The 25887-nt window shown below is 36.4% G+C and overlaps 1 protein-coding gene across 1 annotated transcript in view; it reads right to left on the bottom strand.

The window, feature by feature from the left end:
* The window catches only part of BMPER (BMP binding endothelial regulator), a 300921-nt gene that overhangs the window by 193876 nt on the left and 81158 nt on the right, over positions 1-25887 (bottom strand). The window contains exons 3-4 of the mRNA XM_053714435.1: positions 23474-23573; positions 12350-12432 (exon numbers count right to left, since the gene is read on the bottom strand). Coding sequence (XP_053570410.1) covers positions 12350-12432; positions 23474-23573 — 183 coding nt within the window. The remainder of the gene's footprint in view (positions 1-12349; positions 12433-23473; positions 23574-25887) is intronic.

The raw sequence follows: 25887 nt of genomic DNA, 5'->3' as shown, positions 1-25887 counted from the left end.
TAGAAAGGAGATAACATTTAATCTTTCCACTGAATGGAGTCTCTAATCTGTGATTCCAGCCCTGATATCCCTGTAAATAATCAATTCTGAAACTACCAGTCTTACACAGCTAAGTCTCATCAGGTATTTACATAGTTATCAAGACTAAGACAAATGGACTTTAATTCACTGTATTATATCTCACTTGGAATTGCATCAGATCTAGTATACTTTGCTAATTATGTTCTCTAAGTTTGCGTCTGCTGCAGATAAGTTTCCTGTGTATGTGATATCCCTAATAGCGCTATTATACAGTCGGCACAAGCATTATTTGTTGGAACACTTTGAGTGTTTCCATTTGCATATCTACAGCTAATATATTTACCCTAGCAGCAGAGTATGCTGCAGGCCTTTACGGTAAAGTAAAAGAGTACAGTACTGAAGGAACTCTCCAAATCACATCAAAATATGAACAGTAACCAATCATAACATTTATATAAATTAAGACTAGTCATTTTTGTACCTACACATTTTTAACCTGTGAATAATCATATATTTTTTTTTAAATCTAAAGTGAAATAACTTAAAAAGCTATACACAGTAAAATCAATATGAATGTACATACAAATTTGAGATTGTTATATGCAATATTAAAATATAATTTGCAATATATTTCATTATTTACTCCCTCCCTTTTCCTGTAATGTCCTATTTTTTCATAATTTGTTTGAACAAACTTGAACTTATTTTGTCCTAAAATAGTTAAAGGACCAGTAAATATAGTAGATTTGCAAAATCAACACATGCATAAAAATACAATGCAATAGAACAACTTAGTCTGAACTTCAAATAAGTAGTAGATTTTTTTCTGACAAATGTAAAAGTCTACTTCCACTCCCCCCTGTACCATGTGATCAGCCAATCACAAATGCATATAAGTATATTCTGTGAATTCTTGCACATGCTCAGTAGGAGCTGGTGATTCAAAAAGTGTAAATATAAAAAGATTGTGCAAATTTTGTTAATGGAAGTAAATTGGAAAGTTGTTTTAAATAGCATGCTCTATCCAAATCGTAAAAAAAATTATTTTGACTTGAGTGTCCCTTTAATTAAAGGGCCATAATGCCATTTTTCTTTCATGATTCAGACAGAGCATATGATTTTAAGCAACTTTTCAATTTACTTATGTTATCAAATTTGCCTTATTTTCTTGGTATCCTTTGTTGAAGGTGCAGGAATGCATTACTGGGAGATAGCTGAACACATTGGATGAGCCAATGACAAGCAGCATATATGTGCAGACATCAATCAGCAGCCAGCCCTCAGCAGTGCATTGCAGTGACTGAGCCTACCTATGTATGCTTGTCAACAAGGAATACCTAGAGAAGAAAGAAATTGAAATAATAGAAGTAAATTGGAACGTTGTTTAAAACTGTATTATCTATATTAATTATTAAAGTTTAATTTTTTTACCTTACTGTCCCTTTAACTAAATGAAATAATGAACAAATACAAATGCTAAAAGAACTAAACTGTCTGTCGCTGGAATCCAGACGCACCCTCCATCTTTCCTGCCTTGTGTTTAAGAGCTTTTCTGGGAAGCTCCCACCCTACCTGAGCAGTATGCTCTCAACGGTTATTCCCACCACCTATAACCTCCGATCCAATAACAGCACATTATTTAGCTTGCCTCAATACAAAAAGAAAGCAGCTCGATCCTCCTTTTCCTACAGAGCACCACAATTATGGAACGACCTCCCTCACACTTTCAAACCTTCCCCAAGCCTAAAATCCTTTAAGAGATCCCTCTCTACATATTTCAAAACAGAATGCACCTGTCATGGTTGATTAAATATTTCCTACCTGTTCTATGTTAACTTTTGCAAATATTGTGTATTAATTAGGTGGCCAAGCACTATAGTGCTGGGCACCTATTGTTTTTGCTCAGATTATTATTATTATTTTTATTATTATTATTATTATTATTATTATTATTATTATTATTATTTTTCCGCCGTTTATTTCAAATGCTTCTAATAACAACAGCATAACTCAAAAACTCATGAAACTTGGCACAGTTCTAGAGATCTATGCTGTGCATAATCCTATGCAATATAAATCTCATAGGTCATGTGATCTAGCAGCCATATTGTTTTTTGCGACAAATTTTGACAAACGCTTGAAAATCTTCTTCTCTGGAACCGCTTAAGTTACAGTTGTGAAACTTGCTGTGTGCACTGCTGTACTGACCTAGAATAAAGTTTGTTCAAGACAAGTGATTTGGTCACATGATCTAGCTGCCATTTTGAAAAGTGCGAAAATCTTTAAACATCTTCTTCTCTGAAACCGCTAAGTGCAATAAAACGCAATTTTGCACATGTACTCTTTGCGAGGTCATCTACCAAGATTGTTAAAACTTGCGAATTTTCCATAATCAACATGGCTGCTATGAGCAATTCGCCTTTTTATCGTTGTTTAATTGCGTAAATTTGCACTTTATGCATTATATTTACACTATTTAACTATATTACAGTGCAGCAGACACATGAGTACACACAGTTATGACCCCTAAAGGCAATATTGCAGGTAAAATTCGTACTGCGCAGTCGCCTTCGTGAAATAAAACATTTGCAAATTTTCATGAAACTTCTGCAAATTTTAGAGGTCTATAGTGAGCATTAGTATGTGCAATTTGAAAGCCATACATTGCATAGCTTGGCAGCCATTTTGTTTCGAATGCGCTGTTTTTAAAAACTACAAAAATCTTCTTCTCCGAAACCGCTTATGGCACAGACTTGAAATTTTGTTTATAGAGTTATCTTATGATTAACATTCAGATTTGTTCAAGAGAAGTTGATACGCCATGTGGTTTGACAGCCATTTTGAATTGTTCAAAAATGCTTAACGATATTTTTAAATTAATAATAAAACAAAAAACGCTTTACCAAAATGCTTTATTTTTGCCATGCTTATTGACATCTATGGTGACAACTATTGTTCATAATATGGAGACTGTATATCATATATTCTGGCAGCCATTTTGTTTTTTGCAAAAATTTCGAAAATCTATTTTCTCTGCAACCACTTATGTTAGAACTGTGAAACTTTATGTATAACCTTATATTGTGACATACAGCTACATCTGTTCATGTTGAAAGTATTGGTCACATGGTATGGCCGCCATCTTTAATAGCGCAAAAACTTCGAAAATGTGTTTTCTTTGCAACCGCTTATGTTAAAGCTTTGAAATTTGCTGTATAACCATATAATGTGACCTAGATTTACATCTGTTCATGCTGAAAGTATTGGTCATATAGTGTGGCAGCCATCTTTAAAAACGCAATAATTTAAAAAATATCTTTTCTTTCCAACTGTTTATCTTAGAACTGCAAAAACGTGCTTCATAGCTATTTTTGTGACTTAGCTGCTTGTATGCCATTGCATGGGCAATGCGCTTGGCCACCTCTATTGCTGCTTGCAGCTATATTATTGTTTTTGTATTTTATTGTACCCTATTGTATCAATGCAGTGTTTTGTGGACCCAGGACATACTTGAAAACAAGAGAAATCTCAATGTATCCTTCCTGGTAAAATATTTTATAAATAAATGTATTTACTATTTAATTTAGTACTCCTTATCAATTAATTGAAGAACCTAAATGAACCAATTAACATATTCTATATTTGTTCATTAGCTTGTTTAATTAATTAACACAATTTGGACATTTGTTCAAATTTGTTTTGCACGCAAATAAGGAAAACACAGTGTTGCACGTGTCTCTCAGTTTAATTGCGAGAATGTATTAAATAGTAAGGTACCTCTTCTGGCTGACAGAAGTTTACATCAACATGAGTGCGCCTGCTTTCATTTAAACGCTTAAAAAGTGCAGGAGAGGATGAAAATATGAGAAGAGCTTAAAGCTGTTCTCTCACGTTTTTATGGTAAAAGCATTTTTATTGGTTAAATATAAATATACAGCAGACATACTGAAACAAAAAACTTGTTATAAAAACCTAGATATTGAAGGATGATTAGAACCAGAGGGTCCACAGTACTATCTGTAGAGTGTAATTAAGGTTTAGAACAGCTTTATGCATATCCCAAGCCTTGCTGAGTTCCTTCACTACACAAACTGCAATTTCAGCAAATTACTGCGTCTGAAATTTACACTTGATCTTGTTTTCCTTTTTTATTTTGCTTTCTTTTACCCACACAAAAAAAATTCAGTTTGCAAAGGTTATATCTACAGAGACACTTTTATTGTTAGGGCTGTGTCTCAGCATACTCAAACTGGAACTGAGTCACTATCAGGGCCAGCTCAAGACAATTTGCTGCCTGAGTCCAGCAAATCATTGTTTCTCAACCGTGGTCCTCAATTACCCCCAACAGGACAGGTGTCCATTATAGCTGAGCCAGTGCACAGGTGAAATAATCAACTAATGGGTGAGAGTAAGTTAGTAACCATGGTATTACCGATCAGCTGATTACTTCACCTGTGCAGTGGTTCAGCCATAATGAAAACCTGGCCTGTTGGGGGTATTGAGGACCGTGGCTGATAAACACTAGAGCAAATCCAAACCTCTAACTCCCTGTCCCAACAAGCTAAACTTAAAGGGACAGTGTACCCTAAATGTGTATCCCTTTTAATGTGTTCCCAATGACCCATTTCACCTGCTGAAGTGTGTATTAAATTGTTTACAAATAGCTAATTTACCTTAATTTCAGCATTTTAAATAGCAGTTTTTACCTGTGGTATCCCAACCTATACTGACTATAGAAAAGCTGTCTCAACCTAGCCAGCAGAATAAATTACACTATAAGTGGAGGTTAGGAGAGACAAGTAATAAAATTTTAATTTTCAATTCTTCTCTCTAAGGGCTCAATGATTTAAAGCTCTCTGCTGAGTGAGATGATGTAAGAAGTTTTGTCAGTATGGCAAGGTCTCTCAAAAAAAAAAATTAACTAAAATTTTGCCTTAAGAGATGCTTATCTCACTATGCAGGGGTCTGCAACTGAAGGAGAGCCTGCTACATGACAATATTAGGTCTAAATTGTATTGTGTAATTTCTCTCCATGACAGCAAGTTTTTGGTCATCAGGCCCTAAGTATTGAGCTTTGGTATACAGACTGAAATAATATATAGAAACGTGTGTGTACACTAATGGGTTGTGATTTCAAAGAACAAACCTAGCTATTTCATATACACAAATAAACCGAAAGAAGCACATTTTACAACCTTTTACACTCAGTAAACACTTTGAGATTTGTATATATAATGTTTAGTTATGCATAATTTAACTACTTTGCAGTATATTATCATTATTTATTGTATCCCCTTTTTATGTAATTTAGCTCGGAAATTTGAGAAATTTCTAATTCTCAGAACTTGAAATGCACCAGCTGACTTTTCAAAGCAATTTCTGCAAGATATTTGTCCCTAACTGGCTTTAAAGGGACAGACAACTCAAAAAATATTATTGATTAAAAAGCTAGATAATCCCTTTATTACCCATTCCCCAGTTTTGCCCAGAAAACACGGTTATATTATTACACTTTTTACCTCAGTGATTACCTTGTATCTAAGCCTCTTCTGATAGCCCCCTGATCACATGACATTTTATTTATTATCTATTGACTTGCATTTAGGCCAATTAGTGAGCACAGTGTTATCTGTATGACCCACATGAACTAGCAGTTAACTGTTGTGAAAAGCAAATAAAAAAGCATGTGATAAGAGGCTGTCTGTAGTGGCTTAGAAACAGGCAGACATTTAGAGGTTTAAATGCTATAAAATATATTAATGTAATAATGTTGGATGTGCAAAGCTGGAGAATAGTTAGTAAATGCATTATCCATCTTTTTAAACTATAACAATTTTAGTGTCAACCATTAACTTATAACAACTGAAAATAAATCCATTTTATACTAACTTTATGACTGTGAATAGCCTGGTTGCTGACTAAAGCCCAGATTGATTCCTCCAAAAAGGCAAATGGTGGGCGTAGTTTGGGTATTGAAAAATACTTGCAGAAAAAAGAATATTAGTTTGCTTTAAAAATGACTTGGCTGATTTGTTATTTTTTAGCAGCACAAGAAAACTATATTGTAATTACAAGGTGTTTACTGTACCTTTATGGGAAAAAACAATTTTACAGTATACTGTCCCTTAAAAGATTAACATTTCACAAGAGAATGCTTGGACTTGATTATCTAAAGCTGGTCTGGCAAGATGATCTAAATCTCATCAGTACTGTGATGTCCCTCAAAACAGTTTACCCAATCAAATTTCAATTTGAAAGTTGTTTATCTACCTATGCAAATTCTGCATGTGAAGGAGAGACACATATATTACAGTATAATGCTAATAAAATATTTTGTTAGCAATTTCTCTCCATGCTGGTGACTTTTTGACAATCGACCCATATGAGAATAATTTAATTTATAGGGACAGTTAACACAAAAATTGTTATTGTTTAAAAAGATAGATAACACCTTTACTACCCATTCCCCAGCTTTGCACAACCAACATGGTTATATTAAAGGGACAGTATACTGTAAAATAGTTTTTCCCTTAATGTGTTTACAATTGCTTTTTTACCAACTGCAGAGTAAAAATGTATCAAAATTAGCTTTTTAAGGTTTATTTGTGTATATTAAAGCTCTGATTTTGTGTTTTGAAGCCACAACCTAATAAAATGGGTTGAGCTTGTAGGTATAATCAGATCTCATTACGTTATCACATTGTGTAAATATAGCTGCTTCTTTATCGTATATCTGTCCATAAACCAATCACCAATACTTGGAGAGAACAATGGAAAATCAACATTGTATTACCTTATCTCTGCTATATCCCACTGGGAGTGTAATTTCTTCTGTTGGCTGTGTTTACACAGCTTATCTAAAGCTTGGACCTGCGGCCACAAACTTTCAGAATAGGTGTGGATACCACTGGCTAAATCTACTATTTCAAATGCCAATATAAGGGTAAATGAGCTACTTGCAAACAATTTAATACACTCCAGCAAGTAAAGTGGATCATTGGGAACAAATCAAAGGGGAGAATTTTTTTGAGTAAACTGTCCCTTTAACTGTATAACATTTAAACCTCTAAATTTCTGTCTGTTTATAAGTCATTAACGAAAGCCCCATGATCAAATGCTTTTTATTTGCTTTTCACAATAGGGGAGTGTTAGTTCATATGAGCCATATAGATAACATTGTGCTCACATCCGTGGGTTGTGCACAACACAGCACTAATTGGCTTAACCCTTTCCTGACAGGGTTAAAGTGTCTACATCGGAACAACTGTTTCGATGTAGACAAATTGAAATCATGCGATCGTGCACACGATTGCGAGATTTTAATTATTGGATCAGGTCTGGGGGACGTCCCTGTAACCCTAGGAACGCCCTCCAGACCGCGATCAAATCCAGGAAGTGCAGAAGGCTTCAGGACAGCTGTTGGCTATGACGTTCTATTCCATCATAACTAGTCTAAAGCCCAGTGTAATTATGACGGAATAGAACGGCGAAAGGTTAAATGCAAGTCAATGGACAACAAATAAAAAGTCATGTGATCAAGAGGCTTTCAGAAGAGTCCTAGATACAAGGTAAGCACAGAGGTAAAAAGTATATTAAAGGGATATGAAAGCCATTTTTTTTTTTCGTGATTTAGGAAGAGCATGCCAATTGCCATTTTAAACAACTTTCTAATTTACTTCTATTATCTAATTTGCTTCATTCTCTTGATATCACTTGCTGAAAAGCATATCTAGATATGCTCAGTAGCTGTTGATTGGTTGCTTCACCTAGAGGCCTTGTGTGATTGGCTCACACATGTGCATTGCTATTTCTTCAACAAAGGATATCTAAATAATTGAGCAAATTAGATAATAGAAGTAAATTGGAAAGTTGTTTAAAATTGCACGCCCTATCTGAATCATGAAAGTTTAATTTTGACTAGACTGTCCCTTTAATATAACCACGTTTTCTGTGCAAAACTGGGGAATGGGTATTAAAGAGATTACCTAGCTTTTTAAACAATAATTTTTTTTGAGTTGACTGTCCCTTTAACATGGTCTCCCAATGTGCCAGCACTGGGTCCCATGATCCAACCTAGTACAGCTGCTCTTACTCACTTGCTCTATCAATCTAACACTTATGTGTAGAGCCAGAAGCTGCATGAAAATCCTCTGTATTTGTAGACATTGTATATTTTTATACTTTTATTCCCACTATACTGTATATTAAATGCCTATATGTTGCTTGCCAAGGCTTATGATAAATTGTGCTGAAGACTGAGTGTGACATATAAAGGGAACCATGTGATTTTTTTTTACTCTATGTATGGATGTTTACATGATGGAAAAAGTGGTGTTCATTGATACCATATGCTCTGTTAACACTTTGTACATTTTATACTGATGCTCATTTAGTAAAACTAACCCCTGAAAAAGACATAATGTAACTGATTAGCTTTATACACAATGCCATAAAATGTATCCATTTACAATATATTTATATTTACTAGATTTATTTTATATGGGTGGCAATTCCATAAATGTTTTAATTATTAGATTTGTATGTCAAATGTACTTATGGAAGGATAAAAAAAACCAATGTATCTATTATAACTTCAGTTAAAGGAACACTCAAGTCAAAATTAAACTTTCATGATTCAGAGAGTGCAATTTTAAACAACTTTCCAATTTACTTCCATTAAGTTATTAACACAAGGTACACAGTCTTTTTATATTTACACTTTTTGAGTCACCAGCTCCTACTGAGCATGTGCAAGAATGCACAGCATATACGTATATGCATTTGTGATTGGCTGATGGCTGTCACATGATACAGAGTGGAAATAGACATAAATTTAAAATTTGTCAGAAAAAAAATCTACTACTTATTTGAAGTTCAGACTAAGTGCTATTGCATTTTTGTTTTAACATGCATTTGTTTATTATGCAATTAAGCTCTTGATAGCCAGAAGCTGGAAGAAAGAAAATGATCCTCAGTGATGTGATAGACGGTGTGTACCATATTAAAACCATGGAAGAATATGCATTTAGATCTAAACAGATGATGGATATTAACATAGTTCTAGACTCTCAAGCACCACAAACTTTGAGGTATAACAGTTTAGTAGTTATAGGAGGCCTGTTTACTGTTTTTTTTAAATAAAATATTTGAATTGGTGATATCTGATCTATTTGGATGCAGATACAGGCCAAATGATTGAACACTGAGTAATATTTCAAGCAATATTTCTATTTAACAGCTGAATAATATGTATTTTGTGCACATGTATTGATTTATTATTTCAGGAGCCCAATATAGATTTTTAGCTCTTAAAAAAAACAAAAAAAAAACTGCTGCAATTAAATGAAGATGTTATCTGTGAGGAAGAATAGTCATACATAATATGTGCGTACATGTGTGTGTATATATATATATATATATATATATATATATATATATATATATATGTTGCAGGTTAAGTCAGATATTGGGTAATCCTAGGGTTACCCAGGTAAAACGGACATTACCCAGGCGGCTGTGGGTAAAGCCCGATGTAAGATCATACTCATAGAGCCATCGCTTTAAAAAAAAAAAATATATATATATATATATATATATATATACATATACACAATGCACTGTAATTCCCCCATCTTCCTATCTTTTTTGTCTCCGCCTGGGGGGGTTCAACCCCCCCCCCCCCAGATGGAGGCAAAAAAAATTGTGTAGATGGGGGAATTACGGTACATCGGGCTTTACCCACAGTCGCTTGGGCAATGTCCTTTTTACCCAGGGATCCTAGGATTACCCGGATTTCTTACTTTACCGTGACATATATTTATATATATATATATATATATATATATATACAGTATATTTATTTGTAGCATGTTCATTTAATAGTTATAGTTATTTAATAGTGATAATTTAATTGTCATGTTAAATTATTTTACATTGCTACTTACAGTATCTCACAAAAGTACACCCGTCACATTTTTGTAAATATTTTATTATATCTTTTCATGTGACAACACTGAAGAAATTACACTTTGCTACAATTAAAAGTAGTGAGTGTACAGACTGTGTAAATTTTCTGTCCCCTTAAAATAACTCAACACACAGCCATTTATGTCTGAAGTGAGTACACCCCTTAGTGGAAATGTACAAATTGGGCCCAGATATTTTATGTGGCCACCATTATTTTCCAGCACTGCCTTAACCCTCTTGGGCATGGAGTTCACCAGAGCTTCACAGGTTGCCACTGGAGTCCTCTTCCACACCTCCATGATGACATCACAGAGCTGGTGGATGTTAGAGACCTTGCGCTCCCCCACCTTCCGTTTGAGGATGCCCCACAGATGCTCAATAGGGTTTAGGTCTGGAGACATGCTTGGCCAGCCCATCACCTTTACCCTCATCTTCTTTAGCAAGGCAGTGGTCGTCTTGGAGGTGTGTTTCAGGTCGTTATCATGTTGGAATACTGTCCTGCAGCGCAGTCTCCGAAGGGAGGGGCTCATGCTCTGCTTCAGTATGTCATAGTACATGTTGGCATTCATGGTTCCCTCAATGAACTGTAGCTCCCCAGTGCCGGCAGCACTCATGCAGGCCCAAACCATGACACTCCCACCACCATGCTTGACTGTAGTCCAGACACCCTTGTCTTTGTATTCCTCACCTGGTTGTCGCCACCCACACTTGACACCATCTGAACCAAATAAGTTTATCTTGGTCTCATCGGACCACAGGACATGGTTCTAGTAATCCATGTCCTTAGTCTGCTTGTCTTCAGCAAACTGTTTGCAGGCTTTCTTGTGCATCATCTTTAGATTTGATGCAGTGTGCGGCGTATGGTCTGAGCACTGACAGGCTGACCCTCCACCCCTTCAACCTTTGCAGCTATGCTGGCAGCACTCATAAGTCTATTTCCCAAAGACAACCTCTTTCTGAGCATGTGCACTCAACTTCTTTGGTCCACCATGGCGAGGCCTGTTTTGAGTGGAACCTGTCCTGTAAAACCAATGTATAGTCTTGCCCACCGTGCTGCAGCTCAGTTCCAGGGTCTTGGCAATCTTCTTATAGCCTAGGCAACCTTTATGTAGAGCAACAATTTTTTTTTTCAGATCCTCAGAGTTCTTTGCCATGATGTGCCATGTTGAACTTCCAGTGACCAGTATGAGAGAGTGTGAGAGGGATAACACCAAATTTAACACACCTGCTCCCCATTCATACCTGAGACCTTGTAACACTAACGAGTCACATGACACCGGGGAGGGAAAATGGCTAATTAGGCCCAATTTGGAAATTTCCACTTAGGGGTGTACTCACTTTTGTTGCCAACCGTTTAGACATTAATGGCTGTGTGTTGAGTTATTTTGAGGGGACAGCAAATTTACACTGTTATACAGGCTGTACACTCATTACTTTAAATTGTATCAAAGTTTCATTTCTTCAGTGTTGTCACATGAAAAGATATAATAAAATATTTACAAAAATGTGAGGGGTGTACTCACTTTTGTGAGATACTGTATATATACATATATATATAAATCAGATTAATCTATGTCTTGCATTCTCTATAGGGAGTTACAGGTAACATTTTTTTAATCCTGTCAGTATCATATAGCCAGTAAGATGTCAACAGTTTTATTTAATATTGTTAGAACATTATATTTGTTGCAGAAAAAAAAAAAAGTTCAATGACCTGATTGCATGAATGACTTTAAGTAAGTTTATTATATTATCAGCCAGTACCTTTTCCAACAGTTACTAGTCAAGACTCTAGTAATTAATCTTCTTGTCTTAGATCTCCAAGAAACAAAGGGGCCTTTTAATAAGCCAAGCAGTACAATGTCCTTGGCAGATATTGTCTTAATTTAGGCAACCTACACCTAAACATTATTTGTATCCTACATATGCATGTAGCTAGTTTTAAATAAAACAGATCTTTTATAAAGTTATGTCTTTTCATAATTAAATATATATATATATATATATAAACACATAAAAAACACTGCAGAGTTACAAAGTTAGCATAAAAAAAGAAGAAAAGATATATATATATATATATATATATATATATATATATATATATATATATGTAAAGTGTTTTTAGATTATACAGCCGTTCAATAGAAATGGTTGGACAGGAAAGAAAATTATTTTTTCCTTTTGGCAAAAATTCTAGGGCAAAATTCGATTGACTTGAACCCAAAATAATCCGTTGCCAGTTATTGAAGCAATCCAACATAGTTTTTGGTTCAAAGCAAACAAGAAGTGTTGACATATGGATCTTGTAGATGTTTGTAGAGAACTTCCTCAGTCAGGAACATAGAAAATGAAGGAAATTTACCTGACATTGCTGGGTGATACAGGGATGGGAGGGGTCTTGCCATTTCATGGAACTGTTGTAAAGGTTACCTTGGAAGTTGCAGCCTTGGAAAAAAAATAAATATTTTTTTTGATTATTACAGGAATTAAAATTCAGCCATCATATTATTAGTGACCGTTCAAAATGTGGAAGCAAAAAAAAAACTAAAGATAAATTAAATTATGTAAATGATGTATATGTAATTCTTTATAAAATATTTAAAGGGACATCAAACCCCAAATTTTTCTTTTATAATTCAGACAGAGCATATAATTTTAAACAATGTCCCAGTTTACTTCTATTATTAAATTTTCTTTGTTTTCTTGCTATCCTTTGTTGAAAAGCAGGATGGTGGGCACTTGTCTGCTGTACTATATGGCAGCAGTTTTGCAACAATGTTATAAATTAGCAAGAGCACTAGATGGCAGAACTATTTCCTGTCATGTAGTGCTCCAGACGGCCACACTACCTATCTAGATATCTTTCAACAAAGAATATCAAGGGAACAAAGCAAATTTGATAATAAAATAAACTTGTTTTAAATTGTATTCTCTATCATGAAAAAAAATGTGAGTGTCCCTTTAATTATTAATTTAAAAAATGGCAATATGTGATCATCTATTTTGCCTGTTATTCCTGTAATTTTTCTCTAAAAATACCCCCCCCATTGTAGAGCATTGCTCCAGACTTCAAAATCTCTACCCTACAACATTCCATACAGTGATGTTTTGACTTTAATTGCTTAACCCTTTCGTGACAGGGCTAAAGTGCCTACATAGGTACAACTGTTCCGATGTAGACAAATTGAAACCACGATCGCGAGATTTCAATTATTGGATCGTGTCTGGGGGCGTCCCTACAACCCTAGGAACGCCCTCCAGACCGCGATCAAATCCTGAAAGCACAGAAGGCTTCAAGACAGCCGTTAGCTATGACGTTCTATTCCGTCATAACGGCTTTAAAGCCCAGTGTAATTATGAAGGAATAGAACGGCATAACAGCATTAAAAGGTTAATTATATCTCCCCAAACTGAACACAGTAAAGAATATAAGATAAACATGTTTACCAAGTAAAAAAAAATGTTTTTCCCTAGATTGCAAAATAAATTCTCTAACAAAATTATCAGTTTTAAATATGTTTTAAATATGTATTTATGCAGTACTTAAAGGGATATTAAACACATTTTTTTTTTCTTTCATGATTCAGACCATTTTAAGCAACTTTCTAATCTACTCCTATTATCAATTTTTCTTAGTTTTCTTGGTATCTTTATTTAAAAAGCAGGAAGTTAGCCACCAATCAGCAAGCACTACCCAGGCGCTGAACTAAAAATAGTCCGGCTCCTAAGCATACATTCCTGCTTTTCAAATAAAGATACTAAGAGATTGAAGAAACATTTATAATAGGAGTAAATTAGAAAGTTGCTTCAAATTGCATGCTCTATCTGAATCACGAAAGGAAAAAAAATGGTTTCATATCCCTTTAATTGTTCTATGAATGTAAATTAAAAGGCAGAAATTTAGCATGGAAAAAGAAAAAAAACAACAGGAAATGACAATAGTCTACAAAATATGGAAGAAATAACATTTGTACCTCTGAAAAAAAAAAATCTCAGCTAAAGTTTTTAATTATTTTCTCTTTACATGTTACTTGTTAAGGTCAAAACAGAACAAAAATATTATCCATTAAAACTAGGGCAATGCAAATCATCTGAGCTATAATAATTATGCAGAAATCCCTTATGTTTTGTGTTCCTTCTCATTCTACAAACCACAGACTATATATAGTAAGTCATGCTGTTGCCATTTCATATTAAAATGCTTTGGAATACAATTAAACGCATTAGGTTGTTTATTCCATGTATGGAAACAAATGCATTTTATTAGTAAATTGGGGGGGGGGGGGGTTAATGAACCTATCCCAGCATTGTCCAATTCCCTTGAGTTATTAATATTTTGGAATAATGATTATATCCTTGCATAAAATTACAGTCTCTGGTTGTTTAAAAACTTCTATTTAAAGGGATATGATACATTCACAGTTGCATCTGTGTTACTAGTAAATCTTTTGTTATTCAGACAAAGCATACAAACCATTTTAATAGGTTTCCAGTGTACTTGTGTTATTAAATTTGCTTTTCAATAAAAGATACCAAGATAATGAAGAAAATTTGATCATAGTGGTAAATTAGAAAGTTGTTTACAATTGCATGCTATATGTGATTCATGAAAGAAAAATGTTGCGTTTCATATTCCTTGTGCCGAATAGATGTGGGTACTACATCACACGGTTCTTTGCCCAGCGTAATGTGTTGACGTAGTACCGACTTCCAACACTGTGGCACATGCTGCGGTCCCCGCTGTCAGTTTTGACAGCGGAGACTGCAGCCCAGGGTAGAAGGCATCTGATTTGTCTGTATCTGCTACGGTGGTGCCGTCTGTGGTGTAGGAGGGTTAGAGGGAGCCGGGTGGGAAGCCCAACAACAGAGGGGGCAGGTGGGGAGAGAGGGGTGGGTTCCTACACTGTGGCAAAGGGACCAGAGTGGGTTACAATTAATACTGCAGTAGCTATTGTTAACATTAAAGGGACATTAAACTGCTGAGTACAACTACAATAGAATGGCCACCATGCTATTGTTTTTCCTATTCACCATGCTATTGTTTTTCCTGTCTTTAAAGTCATTATCTTCTTTTAACCTCTTACAAGTATCAGTTGGTGAAGCTCTGTATCTTCACACGGGGCACCAATATCTTGGAGCTTATATTTGTTATGTAACTTTTAAACCATGCAAAAAACTGCAAAAACTTAATGATTCCTCTCTCTATTGTGTTAGCTAAACTCTTGTTCAAGGTACAGCTGTCAAAAAGCAGATGTGTGAAAGTGCTCTGTTCCTATCACAAGATGTAACAATACGTGAGCTACAAGATGGCGGCACCAGGTATAAAATGCAGAGTTTTACCAACTGGATTCTGTAATGAGTTAAAATAAGAGAAGGGCTTTAAAGAGAGCATGAGGTACTGGAGGAAATACAATAGTATAGTGACTAGTAACCATGCTGCAGTTCAATGCCCTTTAAATGCGTGTTTCATTATAATATATATTTTTTTGTAACTATAGGATTATAGTCTAGTGGATGGGTGCCCAAGGAGGCATGTAAATAAGTCTGTTGGCAAGCGGCATGCACTGCCAGGTGTCTGGGACATCACCATACTGCCAGTCGCTAGCGCCATACTGCCTGTGAGAGAAAATACTATAATATTATGGGTTTGATCGCGATCTTGTGTTTGTTTATAGTAGAAAATAACATCTGCACATTGGGCGTTTTTCTTATTGCATTTTTTCTAGTGTTCACAATCCCAAAATGCTTCTGTTGTTAATACTCCTCAAGTGCTATCAAAAACTCAAATGCGCAGGATTAAAGACAAACACAAGTGTTAATTTTGGGGGTTTAGAGATTACATCAAAGGTTAAAGAACCTGTATGTAGATTGAAGCCTTTAAACAGTGTGTAGTGATGGTAATAGGTGAGGTGTGCAGTTAACTTGTGCTCTAAAACCATAGAGCTATCTGTGTTTGTCATTCTCATATAGTGTTAGTAAGCATGTGAATTTGTTGAGTTATTGGTTAAGCTAATTTTAGTTTTTAATTAGTGTAAAAGTGCTTATTATTATTTTTTAACTTTAACCGATTGACCAGGTAGCGTTTTTATCGGTTTGGTGATGTCTCTTCTCACTATGGTGGGGTGATGTCTGTTTGTTGTGTCCATGAGCAAAAAAAAATCTTTCATCAGTAAGTGTTACCGATAAACAAAGAAAAAAGCTGATTGTGATTGCATCAACATGGAAAACGGCTCGTCAACAGCTGTTAACATTATAGAAGGACAGAATGTGATCTTCATACAGAAAGAGAAGTGCTCTTCCAGGAACAAACAACAGCTCAGAAGATTCTTCTATAGCGAATTACAACCTAGGAGAAGCCTCTTTTAGCCCAATTGTGCTTTTCACGATGGATAACTTTCCTGAAGTATATTAGTTTGATCCTGCCTAGTGAGGTCAGTCCAGCCCTGAAATACCAGACAATTCCTCCACTGAACAAGGATCAAGGCAACCCCAGATGATCATTTCGACCTTCTTTGAGCTACATCAGTTAGGTGCAGCCATGTTCTTTTAAACAAATTGGGCAAGGAGTCCACGTCTGGTTTCCCCCATCACCCTTAGGCAGACTTTGCCAGAGTCATAATACAAATGCATACAGAAAGAGGAGCACTCTACCAGGAACAAACAACAGCTCCGTAGCTTGTTCTATGGCCAAATGCAACCTAGGAGCAGCCTCTTTTAGCCCAATTGTGCTTTTCACAGAGGAGAACTTTCCTGAAGTATATCAGTCTGATCCAGCCAAGTGAGGTCAGGCCAGCCCCAAAATACCAGGCAATCTTACTTTGAACAAGGTGATCTTCACCTATATGTCCTTTTAGACATACAGATTTCCCAATTCATGAAATAGTATTGGTAAAGTTTATCTCCGATCTCCTCAAATTAATCATTTTATGAGCACAGCGTAGACTAAACTATGGTAATGTACACTACAGCCTCACCCTTGTTCCTAAATACTTGGCTATTGTGATACCCTTCCCTTTGTCTCTTATTTTAAATTTAACAAGTACACTTGACAAGAGAAATAAACTTCTTGATGCAACATCTGCCACAAATGTTTTATATAAAGTTTGATATATTCCTCCTAAGGGAGCAGTTTAAATGATCCAGAAAAAAAAACAAAAAAATCATATCATGCCAAAGAGTGTTGTGCTGTTCCAACATAATTAAATGTGTCTGTTGAGATCCTAAAGCTGTAGACTTCAGGTAAAGATACACAAAGTATGATACTAAATGACCTAGATTTAGTATATTTTATAAACACAGGTTTTTGCATCATTACGCAATTCACTGTCTGTTGTTGTTGGTGTGTTGGCTTCAGTTTAAACAATATAAAGGAGCAATAATAAAATGCTTTAATAAGTGAGAACATTTTCTTGCCTGCACTATCGATTGAACAGAATTATGTGTATGTCCAATGCAAAGTGGTTAAGGACATAGTTAAAGTTAGAGTGGCAAAGCACTACTGGTCTGGAGTAGTAGCGGACCTACTCAACAAAGGGCCCTGGTGCAAATACATTTTTTAGCCCCCTCCCCAATGTAACTCAGTAGTAAGCAATAGCAATAATATACATGCTGCTTTATATAATGATTTTGAGGATAAATAGATGAACAAGCACTAATAAAAGGCTCCCCTGCATTAGGATTGTACACATTCTGCACATGACTATGCATAGACTGGCTGATATGGCCCCCCCAAGCAATTAGGCCCTGGTGCCACCACATCTGTTGCACCAATGGTAGTTCCACTCCTGGTCTGGGGTATATATATATGTAGGTAGCCTCCAATTACAATCTGATTTGCAACTGTGAAGCAGAAGTGTATTGTTGATTCAGAGTTGAGTTAAAGGGACATAAAACCCAAAAATTTTCTTTCATAATTTATGTAGAACATACAATATTAAAAAAACTTTACAGTTTACTTCTATCATCAAATTTGCTTTATTCTCTTGGTATCATTTGTTGAAGGAGCAGCAATGCACTACTGGTTACTAACTAAACACATGGGTAAGCCAATGAGAATCAGTGTATATATGCATCCACCAATCAGCAGCTAGAACCTAGGTTCTCTGCTGCTCCTGAGCTTACTAATATAAACTTTTCAGCAAAGGATAACAAGAGAAGGAATCAAATTAACTAATAGAAGTAAAATGGAAAGTTGTTTAAAATTGTATTCTCTATCTGAATCATGAATGTCTTATTATGACTTTACTGTCCCTTTAAATATAAAGTTCTCTACAAGCAACAGTGCAATAGGACTCAGTTTTCAGAATAACATAAATAAATGTAAGGCAAAGGAAAATAGTTTTGTTTTTTTTAACAACATTCCAGTGTACTTCTATTATCTGTGCTTAATTTTCTTGATATCCTTTGTTGAAAAGCATACCTAAGTCTGCTCAGTAGCTGCTGATTAGTGGCTGCACATAGATGCCCACCCATGTGCATAGCTATTTCTTCAACAAAGGATATTTAAAGAATGAAGCAAATTAGGTAATAGAAGTAAAATTGAAAGTTGTTTAAAATTGTATTCTCTATCTGAATCATGAAATACATTTTTTGGGTTTCATGTCCTTTTAAGCCTTTGTATACAACCTGCACAAGATGGGCTGCAGTATTTGTGTGTACCAGTGTGCAAGAAGGCGGTAACATTTATAATAAAGTCAGGTATATTAATGTAAAATAAGCTGTTCTATCTCCTTTGTGTATCAGTTTATTATTTATAAATCTTTAACAGATAACAAACACTCATAATAACACCATCTAATAATAATTATTGGAAAAAAATGCTTTCAAAAGTTATAAGGGCTCAAAGATATGAGGTCATAAGTGTTAGAAAAAAAGGCACGCAAAGTGCTTTAATATAGAGATACATACAGTACATATATACATGTCTAAATATGCATGTGTGTGTGTATATATATATTAGCAAGAAATAAGCACTCTCTGGTTTTGTAAAACAAATTGTATATGTAACTAGCATGATGTTTCGAGGTATTCACCCCTTCCTCAGACTGAGAAAGGGGTGAATACCTTGAAACGTCACGTTATTTAAATATACTATTTGTTTTACAAAACCAGAGAGTGCTTATTTCTTGCTATTGTTCTTATTTTTGCACCCTGGTGCCTACCTGGCCAGTTTGGTGAAAATTTAATAAAGTGTTTATAAATAGATATTCCTCTATATATCTTTATATATCTATACCTATATATCATTTTATTTTTTTATATATATATATATATATATATGTGTGTGTGTATGTATAGATAAATATTTTACAAGAACAAATAAAACACATTTTATATATATATATATATATATATATATATATTTATGAATACATAGAACATATTCTTCTACTACTGGCCTGTGCATTGCTATAACAACATATGTTCACATTTTCAAAGTGAACATTTTATAAGTGATTCACTAGCAATAGAATTGTACAAGAATTGGACAAGGACTGGGCAAGGGGCAAGACACAAGGCAAGTACTTTTGTAATATTATGTTTGATATACCTTACTGTTTTCAAATGCAATTGCTACTGTAATACTGTGTCTTATGTGTTTAACTGGTTCCCTCTTTTGTAAAAATGCCTAATATCTTCTTATTCCTTTTTGCTGCCTTTTGTCTCTATAACAAACTACTTTATTCAATTACTCCTTCTCCCTCTCCACCTGCACTGTTCATTAGCCCATCTCTCTTAAACTCACATTACTTTTTTACTCATGAACTTTACCTATTCCTAAACACTCTCTCTCCCCCTGCACCTTGTCTCAAAAGCAGTCTCACTACTACAAATCTGTATCTGATCTTATGTCACTCTCCCTCTTGCTTCTACTAACTGCTGGTGACATCTCCCCTAATCCTGGTCCCCAACAACTGCCTAGCCATGCACATCCATGTATACCATCCCACAGACTCAAAAAACAAAACTCTGACAACCTTACTCACATTCCTCTTGCATCAAAAGCCACTTCCCCTTTCACTTGTGCACTCTGGAACTCTCGCTCTGTTTGCAACAAACTCACTTCTATACATGACCTCTTTATGTCCCACTCCCTCAACCTTCTGGCCCTAGCAGAAACCTGGCTCTTCCCTTAGACACAGCATCCACTGCTGCTCTGTCACATGGGGTCTCCACTTCGGCCACACTCCTAGGTCTGGTAATAGACAAGGAGGTGGTGTAGGTATTTTACTTTCCTCTCGTTGCACCTTTCAACAAATACATCCCATCTCTTCCCTCACATTTTCCTCATTCGAAACCCACAAGATTTGCTGATTCTCTCCTCTTTCTATACGTGTCGCAGTCATATACCGTCCTCCTGGCTCCTCAACTCAATTTCTATATCACTTGGCTGCATGGCTACATTATTTCCTTTCCTCAGAAACCCCTCCCCTCATTCTTGGTGACTTCAACATCCCTCTTGACAATCCCACTGCCTCCTCTGCAAAACAACTTCTGCAACTCACTTTCTCTTTTGGTTTGTCACAATGGACTGATTCTCCCATTTACAAAGATGGTCACTCCCTTGACCTGATCTTTAGCTATCGATGCACCCTCTCAAACTTCACAAACTCCCCCTTTCCTCTTTCTGACCACCATCTCCTTACTTGCAACATATCATCCCTCCCTACAACTCTCCCTCCTTCTGCTCCCCACACCAAACTTCACAGAAGCATTACGTCATTAGATCAACAACAGCTTTCTAATTCCCTCAAACCTCTCTTCTCATCCTTCTCCTCCTTTTCATGCCCTGACCAATCTATCTGCCACTATAATTCCACCCTTACATCCGTCCTTGACAATCTCGCCCCTCTTACCATAGCTCAGAAATCAAACACTCATCCTCAGCCCTGGCATACTCCTCTGACACTATACCTAAGCAGATGTTCCTGTACTGCTGAGCGGCACTGGAGAAAATCTAGGAGTTCAGCTGATTTTCAACACTACAAATTTATCTTGAACTCCTACTACTCTGCCCTTAATTTCCATAAGCAACACTACTTCTCTACTCTTATCTCTAATCTTTCTTCAAACCCAAAACATTTGTTCTCCACTTTCAATACTCTTTTCCGCCCTCCCCCACCTCCTAAAACAACTTCTCTGTCAGCTCAAGACTTTGCCAACCACTTCAATAAAAAAATCAACTCCATCAGAAATGAAATCAGCTCTCAACATAATTGCATTCTCTCACCCCCTCAAATGCTCTCAATCAACCACAACCCACATAACCTTAAACTTAGCTCATTCTCCCCTGTTACTGAGGAAGAAGTTTCGGCACTTATACTGCGCTCTCACCTCACTACCTGTCCCCTTGACCCTATCCCCTCACAGCTACTCCCCTCCCTCTCTGCCACCCTTACCCCTGTACTCACACACGCTTTCAACCTCTCCTTCAGCACTAGTATATTTCCCTCATCGCTGAAACATGCACTGGTCACACCTATCCTCAAAAAACCTCCCCTTGATCCTACCTCCCCATCCAACTACCGCCCAATTTCCCTCCTCCCTCTTGCATCAAAGCTTCTCGAAAAACTATCTTATGCACGCCTATTCCATTTCCTTACAATAAACTCCCTCCTTGACCCATTGAAATCTGGATTTCGTCCCCATCACTCCACAAAAACAGCAATTGTTAAGGTTACCAATGACCTACTTACAGCAAAATCAAAAGGCCACTTCTCTCTGCTTATTCTCCTTGATCTGCCCGCAGCCTTTGACACTGTTGACCACCCTCTATTGCTCCAAACCCTCCAATCCTTCGGCATATGTGACACAGCCCTCTCGTGGCTCTCTTCCTACCTGTCAAACTGTACCTTTAGTGTAGCCTTCTCTGGGGCCTCCTCTGCCCCGTCACCACTTTCTGTTGGAGTACCGCAAGGCTCTGTCCTCGGTCCCCTTATCTTCTCAATCTGCACATCATCACTAGGTCCCATGGTTTACAATATCATTTGTATGCCGACGACACCCAAATCTACCTCTCTGCACCAGACCTTTCTCCTTCCTTGCTAACCCGTGTCACTAACTGTCTTTCTCACATCTCCAACTGGATGTCCTCTCACTACCTCAAGCTAAATCTCTCCAAAACTGAGCTCCTTATTTTCCCCCCTTCTTCAAAACTCTCCACCCCCAATCTCTCTATAACTGTAACAACTCCATCATTACCCCTACCCCGCATGCCCGATGTCTAGGGGTCCCATTTGACTCAGATCTTTCTTTCACTCCTCACATTCAGTCTTTGGCTAAAGCCTGCTGCTTCCACCTTAAAAACATCTCTAAAATTAGACACTTCCTTACACAAGACACAACTAAGATTTTAATCCACTCTCTCATCCCTCCCGCCTCGATTACTGCAACTCTGTCCTCTCTGGTCTCCCCACCTACCACCTAGCTCATTTACAATCCTTAATGAATGCCTTTGCCAGACTCATCTTCCTTACAAGTCGCTCTTCATCTGCTGCACCTCTCTGTCAATCTCTTGACTGGCTTCCTCTTGCCTCTAGGATCAAACACAAAATTCTCACTCTGACATACAAAGCCCTCAACTGCACTGCTCCCCCCTATATCTCAGATCTTGTCTCCAGATACTCTCCCTCCCGTCCCCTTCGCTCTGCTCACGACCTACTACTCTCTTCCTCTCTTGTCACCTCATCACACTCCCGTTTACAGGACTTCTCCAGACTGGCTCCCATCTTGTGAAACTCTCTGCCTCGCTCCACAAGACTCTCTTCTAGTTTTAAAAGCTTCAAGTGCTCCCTAAAGACTCTACTGTTGAGGGATGCATACAACCTACGCTAACCTTTCTTTATACCAGTTCCTCTCCTCCATTGCTATCCCCTGAACCCCCCCTAGCATGTAAGCTTAAGAGTCCAGCTGTTTGTTGATCACCTTCTCAAGAGCTGACTACAACAGTGCAACTCTTGGCAGGGCCCTCTACCCATTTGATCCCTATAACTGTTTTTTTGTACTCCACCTTTGTTAATAGCGCTGCGGAATCTGTTGGCACTCTACAAATAACCAATAATAATAATAATATGTCAAGAACATTGAAATGTAAAATATTAATATTTCGGAGCCGATTTTTCATGTCCGCCCGATATCGATAAATGCTGACAGCTATTTATCATTGCACAAGCATTTCGTGTGAAATGCTTGTGCAATACCGCCCCCTGCACATTCGTGGCCAATCGGTCGAAAGTTGTTTAAAACTGTATGCTATATCTGCATCCTGAACATAAAATGTGGGTTTCATGTCCCTTTAATTTAATAAATTATTCTTAAATGAAAAGAAACACCCACGTGCACAATCAAAACTTTAAACAATACAGTTTTGCTTTTCTTACAAAAGATAATCAATATCCCCCATTCCTTTTTAAAGGGACAATGACATTCTGATCACTGTGAAAACTAAAACCTTAAAAGAAGTGAAGTCCTACTGATATATCTGCACCTTTACAGCGTTCACAGCAGGCTCCTCTCTGTTTAATAACTAAAGCACAATCTTTGGAAAGCACCGGGCACTTCTCTCGTTTGCAGATCACTTCATTGTTCTACAACAAAACAGACGAAGAAAGGGAAAAGACAAAGTAAGTTTTTTTATTTAAATATATATATTATTATGCATTATACATTTCATGTATTCACACAATGTTCTTTGTCTTAAGCTTAATGGGACATTCCAGTCAAAGTTTAAATACACATAGATTAATTGCATCTTTGAATAGAAACATATTTACAAAATAGATGTATTGGCAAAAATGCTTCTAGTTTAAAGTGAAGGTCAATTTTCATCAATGAGTGCCCGTTTTTTAAAAATACTTTTAAAAATAGGGGCACTTTCACTGATGAAAATTTACATTGCACCGGATTTGTAGAAATAATTACCTTTTACTTCTGCAAAACTGGATTGCCGATCTCAGCCTCAGTTCCTCTGTACTGATGTCAGAAATGACAAAACCGGCTTCCTCCAATCATGGCTTGCACCCCAGAGCGTCCAGCCGTGATGCCCGGCTGTGATTGGAGGAAGCCAGTTTCGTCATTGTTGTGGTCTACAGCAGGAAGAAGAAGGAGGGGGATCGTCGATCCGGCTTTGCAGGAGTAAAAGGTATTTCTTCAAATCCAGTGCAATGTTAATTTTCATCAATGAAAATGCCCCTGTTTTTAAAAGTATTTTTCTCTGCACGTGCATGTGAAGCATAACTAGATATTCTCAGAGCACCAGCATTTGAAATACTGCAGCTGCTCAGAGCACAAGTGGGGCTTGTATCAAGTCAGCAGTTAACACATTGAGTCATTACCAGATGGTACAAGCACCTTAGGCTCTATGAGCAAGTGTTGTGTTTAAAATGCTGATGCACAGAGCATACTTAAATACACTTTTGAAACAGCTATAACTTTTATTAAAAACATTTTTGCTAATCCATGCTTATTACTAAAATGCTTCTATTCAAAACTGAAATCCATCCATGTGGATTCCAATTTTGGCTGGAATGTCCCTTTAAGCCAATAGATAAAAAGGTTCTCATTGGTTGCCAGCTGTTATCATTTCCCTGCTGAGAACCATCTCAAAAGAAGTCTACTGCACAAGAGCCCAACTTTCTTTTCCTTTATATAATTAAATATGCACCAGCCTACCATATGCCAGCAACTGCAGATTTCACACCGCCATCCACACCCTTTTTGAATGACATACATACAAAACTATCTTTTCATTCATGTCTCATAAACACTTGAGAACAGAAAGGTCCATTGAGTTTTGTCCACTTCAGTTACCTATTAAAATGATTTATACATTTCTGCAGTCTTTTGTCTATTCAGACACTATAAGAATATATTCCACAATAAAAAAAAAAGGAACAAATATTTAAAAATAAAAATAGCAACCACGTTTAATTACACTAACTTTATTTTTTATATACTATATTATAATCCATGTGTTTTTGTTTTCTGTGAGTTAAGTAAAAACAGACGTCAAGTTCTTTACCGCATTCCCCAAGAATAATTAAAATCTACATCTACAGTCTCTCCAATCTAAACAATTTTTAGTCCATTCAGTAATTCTCACGGATTACTCCATTCTTAGTAGACTGGCTCCACAGAATAAAAAAAGAAATATAAAGGTGTGTAGGGGCAATGGGAGAAGCCATTTTAATCCTAGTGTATCTGGGAAAGTCCAAGCTGGAAACCATTGGCTGAAGTAGTAGGTTTGTTAAAAAACAAAAATTAGTTAACACAATAAAGTACAGTGAATGTGTGGTTTCAAAAAACAAAAGTGTATAAAATAAAAGTGAACAAACATCTATATATTCCTATATAATTGAAAATATTTATATTAGAGGAAGCAAATCCAGAATTTAAATCTCAAATAATAAGAGTCTTAAATTAGTCTTCAAATTGATATCTTTAAAAGAAAAGAGAGACAAATTATAACGTAGTACTGCACAGATAGATTACATCTTATATAGTAGCGGAATAATACTCACAAACTATAGATCTTAAATCCAGCTCTGAGATCTTTGCATGTTTTTAGTAACCCACTGGCACAACAGAATCACGTTCTATAACAATCTTCTTTAATTAAAAGTAATGTGTGCAACAGGATCAGACTCCTTGAGAAAGCTGCACATAAAGAACAGTAAAACGTACGTTGGAGGATTGGGGCTTGTCATAAAGAAGGGTGAGGTAATCTACCGGCACAAGGGGAAGTGGAGAACGGAACTATATAACAGTTAAGGACTTGACTGTCCATGATGGTTCACTTAATCTCCTTCACTAGTGCTTAACCCCGGAGTGACTGAATAGCTTTGTTATTTTGCTTTATTTTTTTTTAAGTATATACATTTTATTGTTGTACAAATTACTTCT

The sequence above is a fragment of the Bombina bombina genome, chromosome 5, assembly GCF_027579735.1.
Source record: "Bombina bombina isolate aBomBom1 chromosome 5, aBomBom1.pri, whole genome shotgun sequence".
Lineage (NCBI taxonomy): Eukaryota > Metazoa > Chordata > Amphibia > Anura > Bombinatoridae > Bombina > Bombina bombina.
This window is presented reverse-complemented; position numbering and strand designations above follow the sequence as displayed.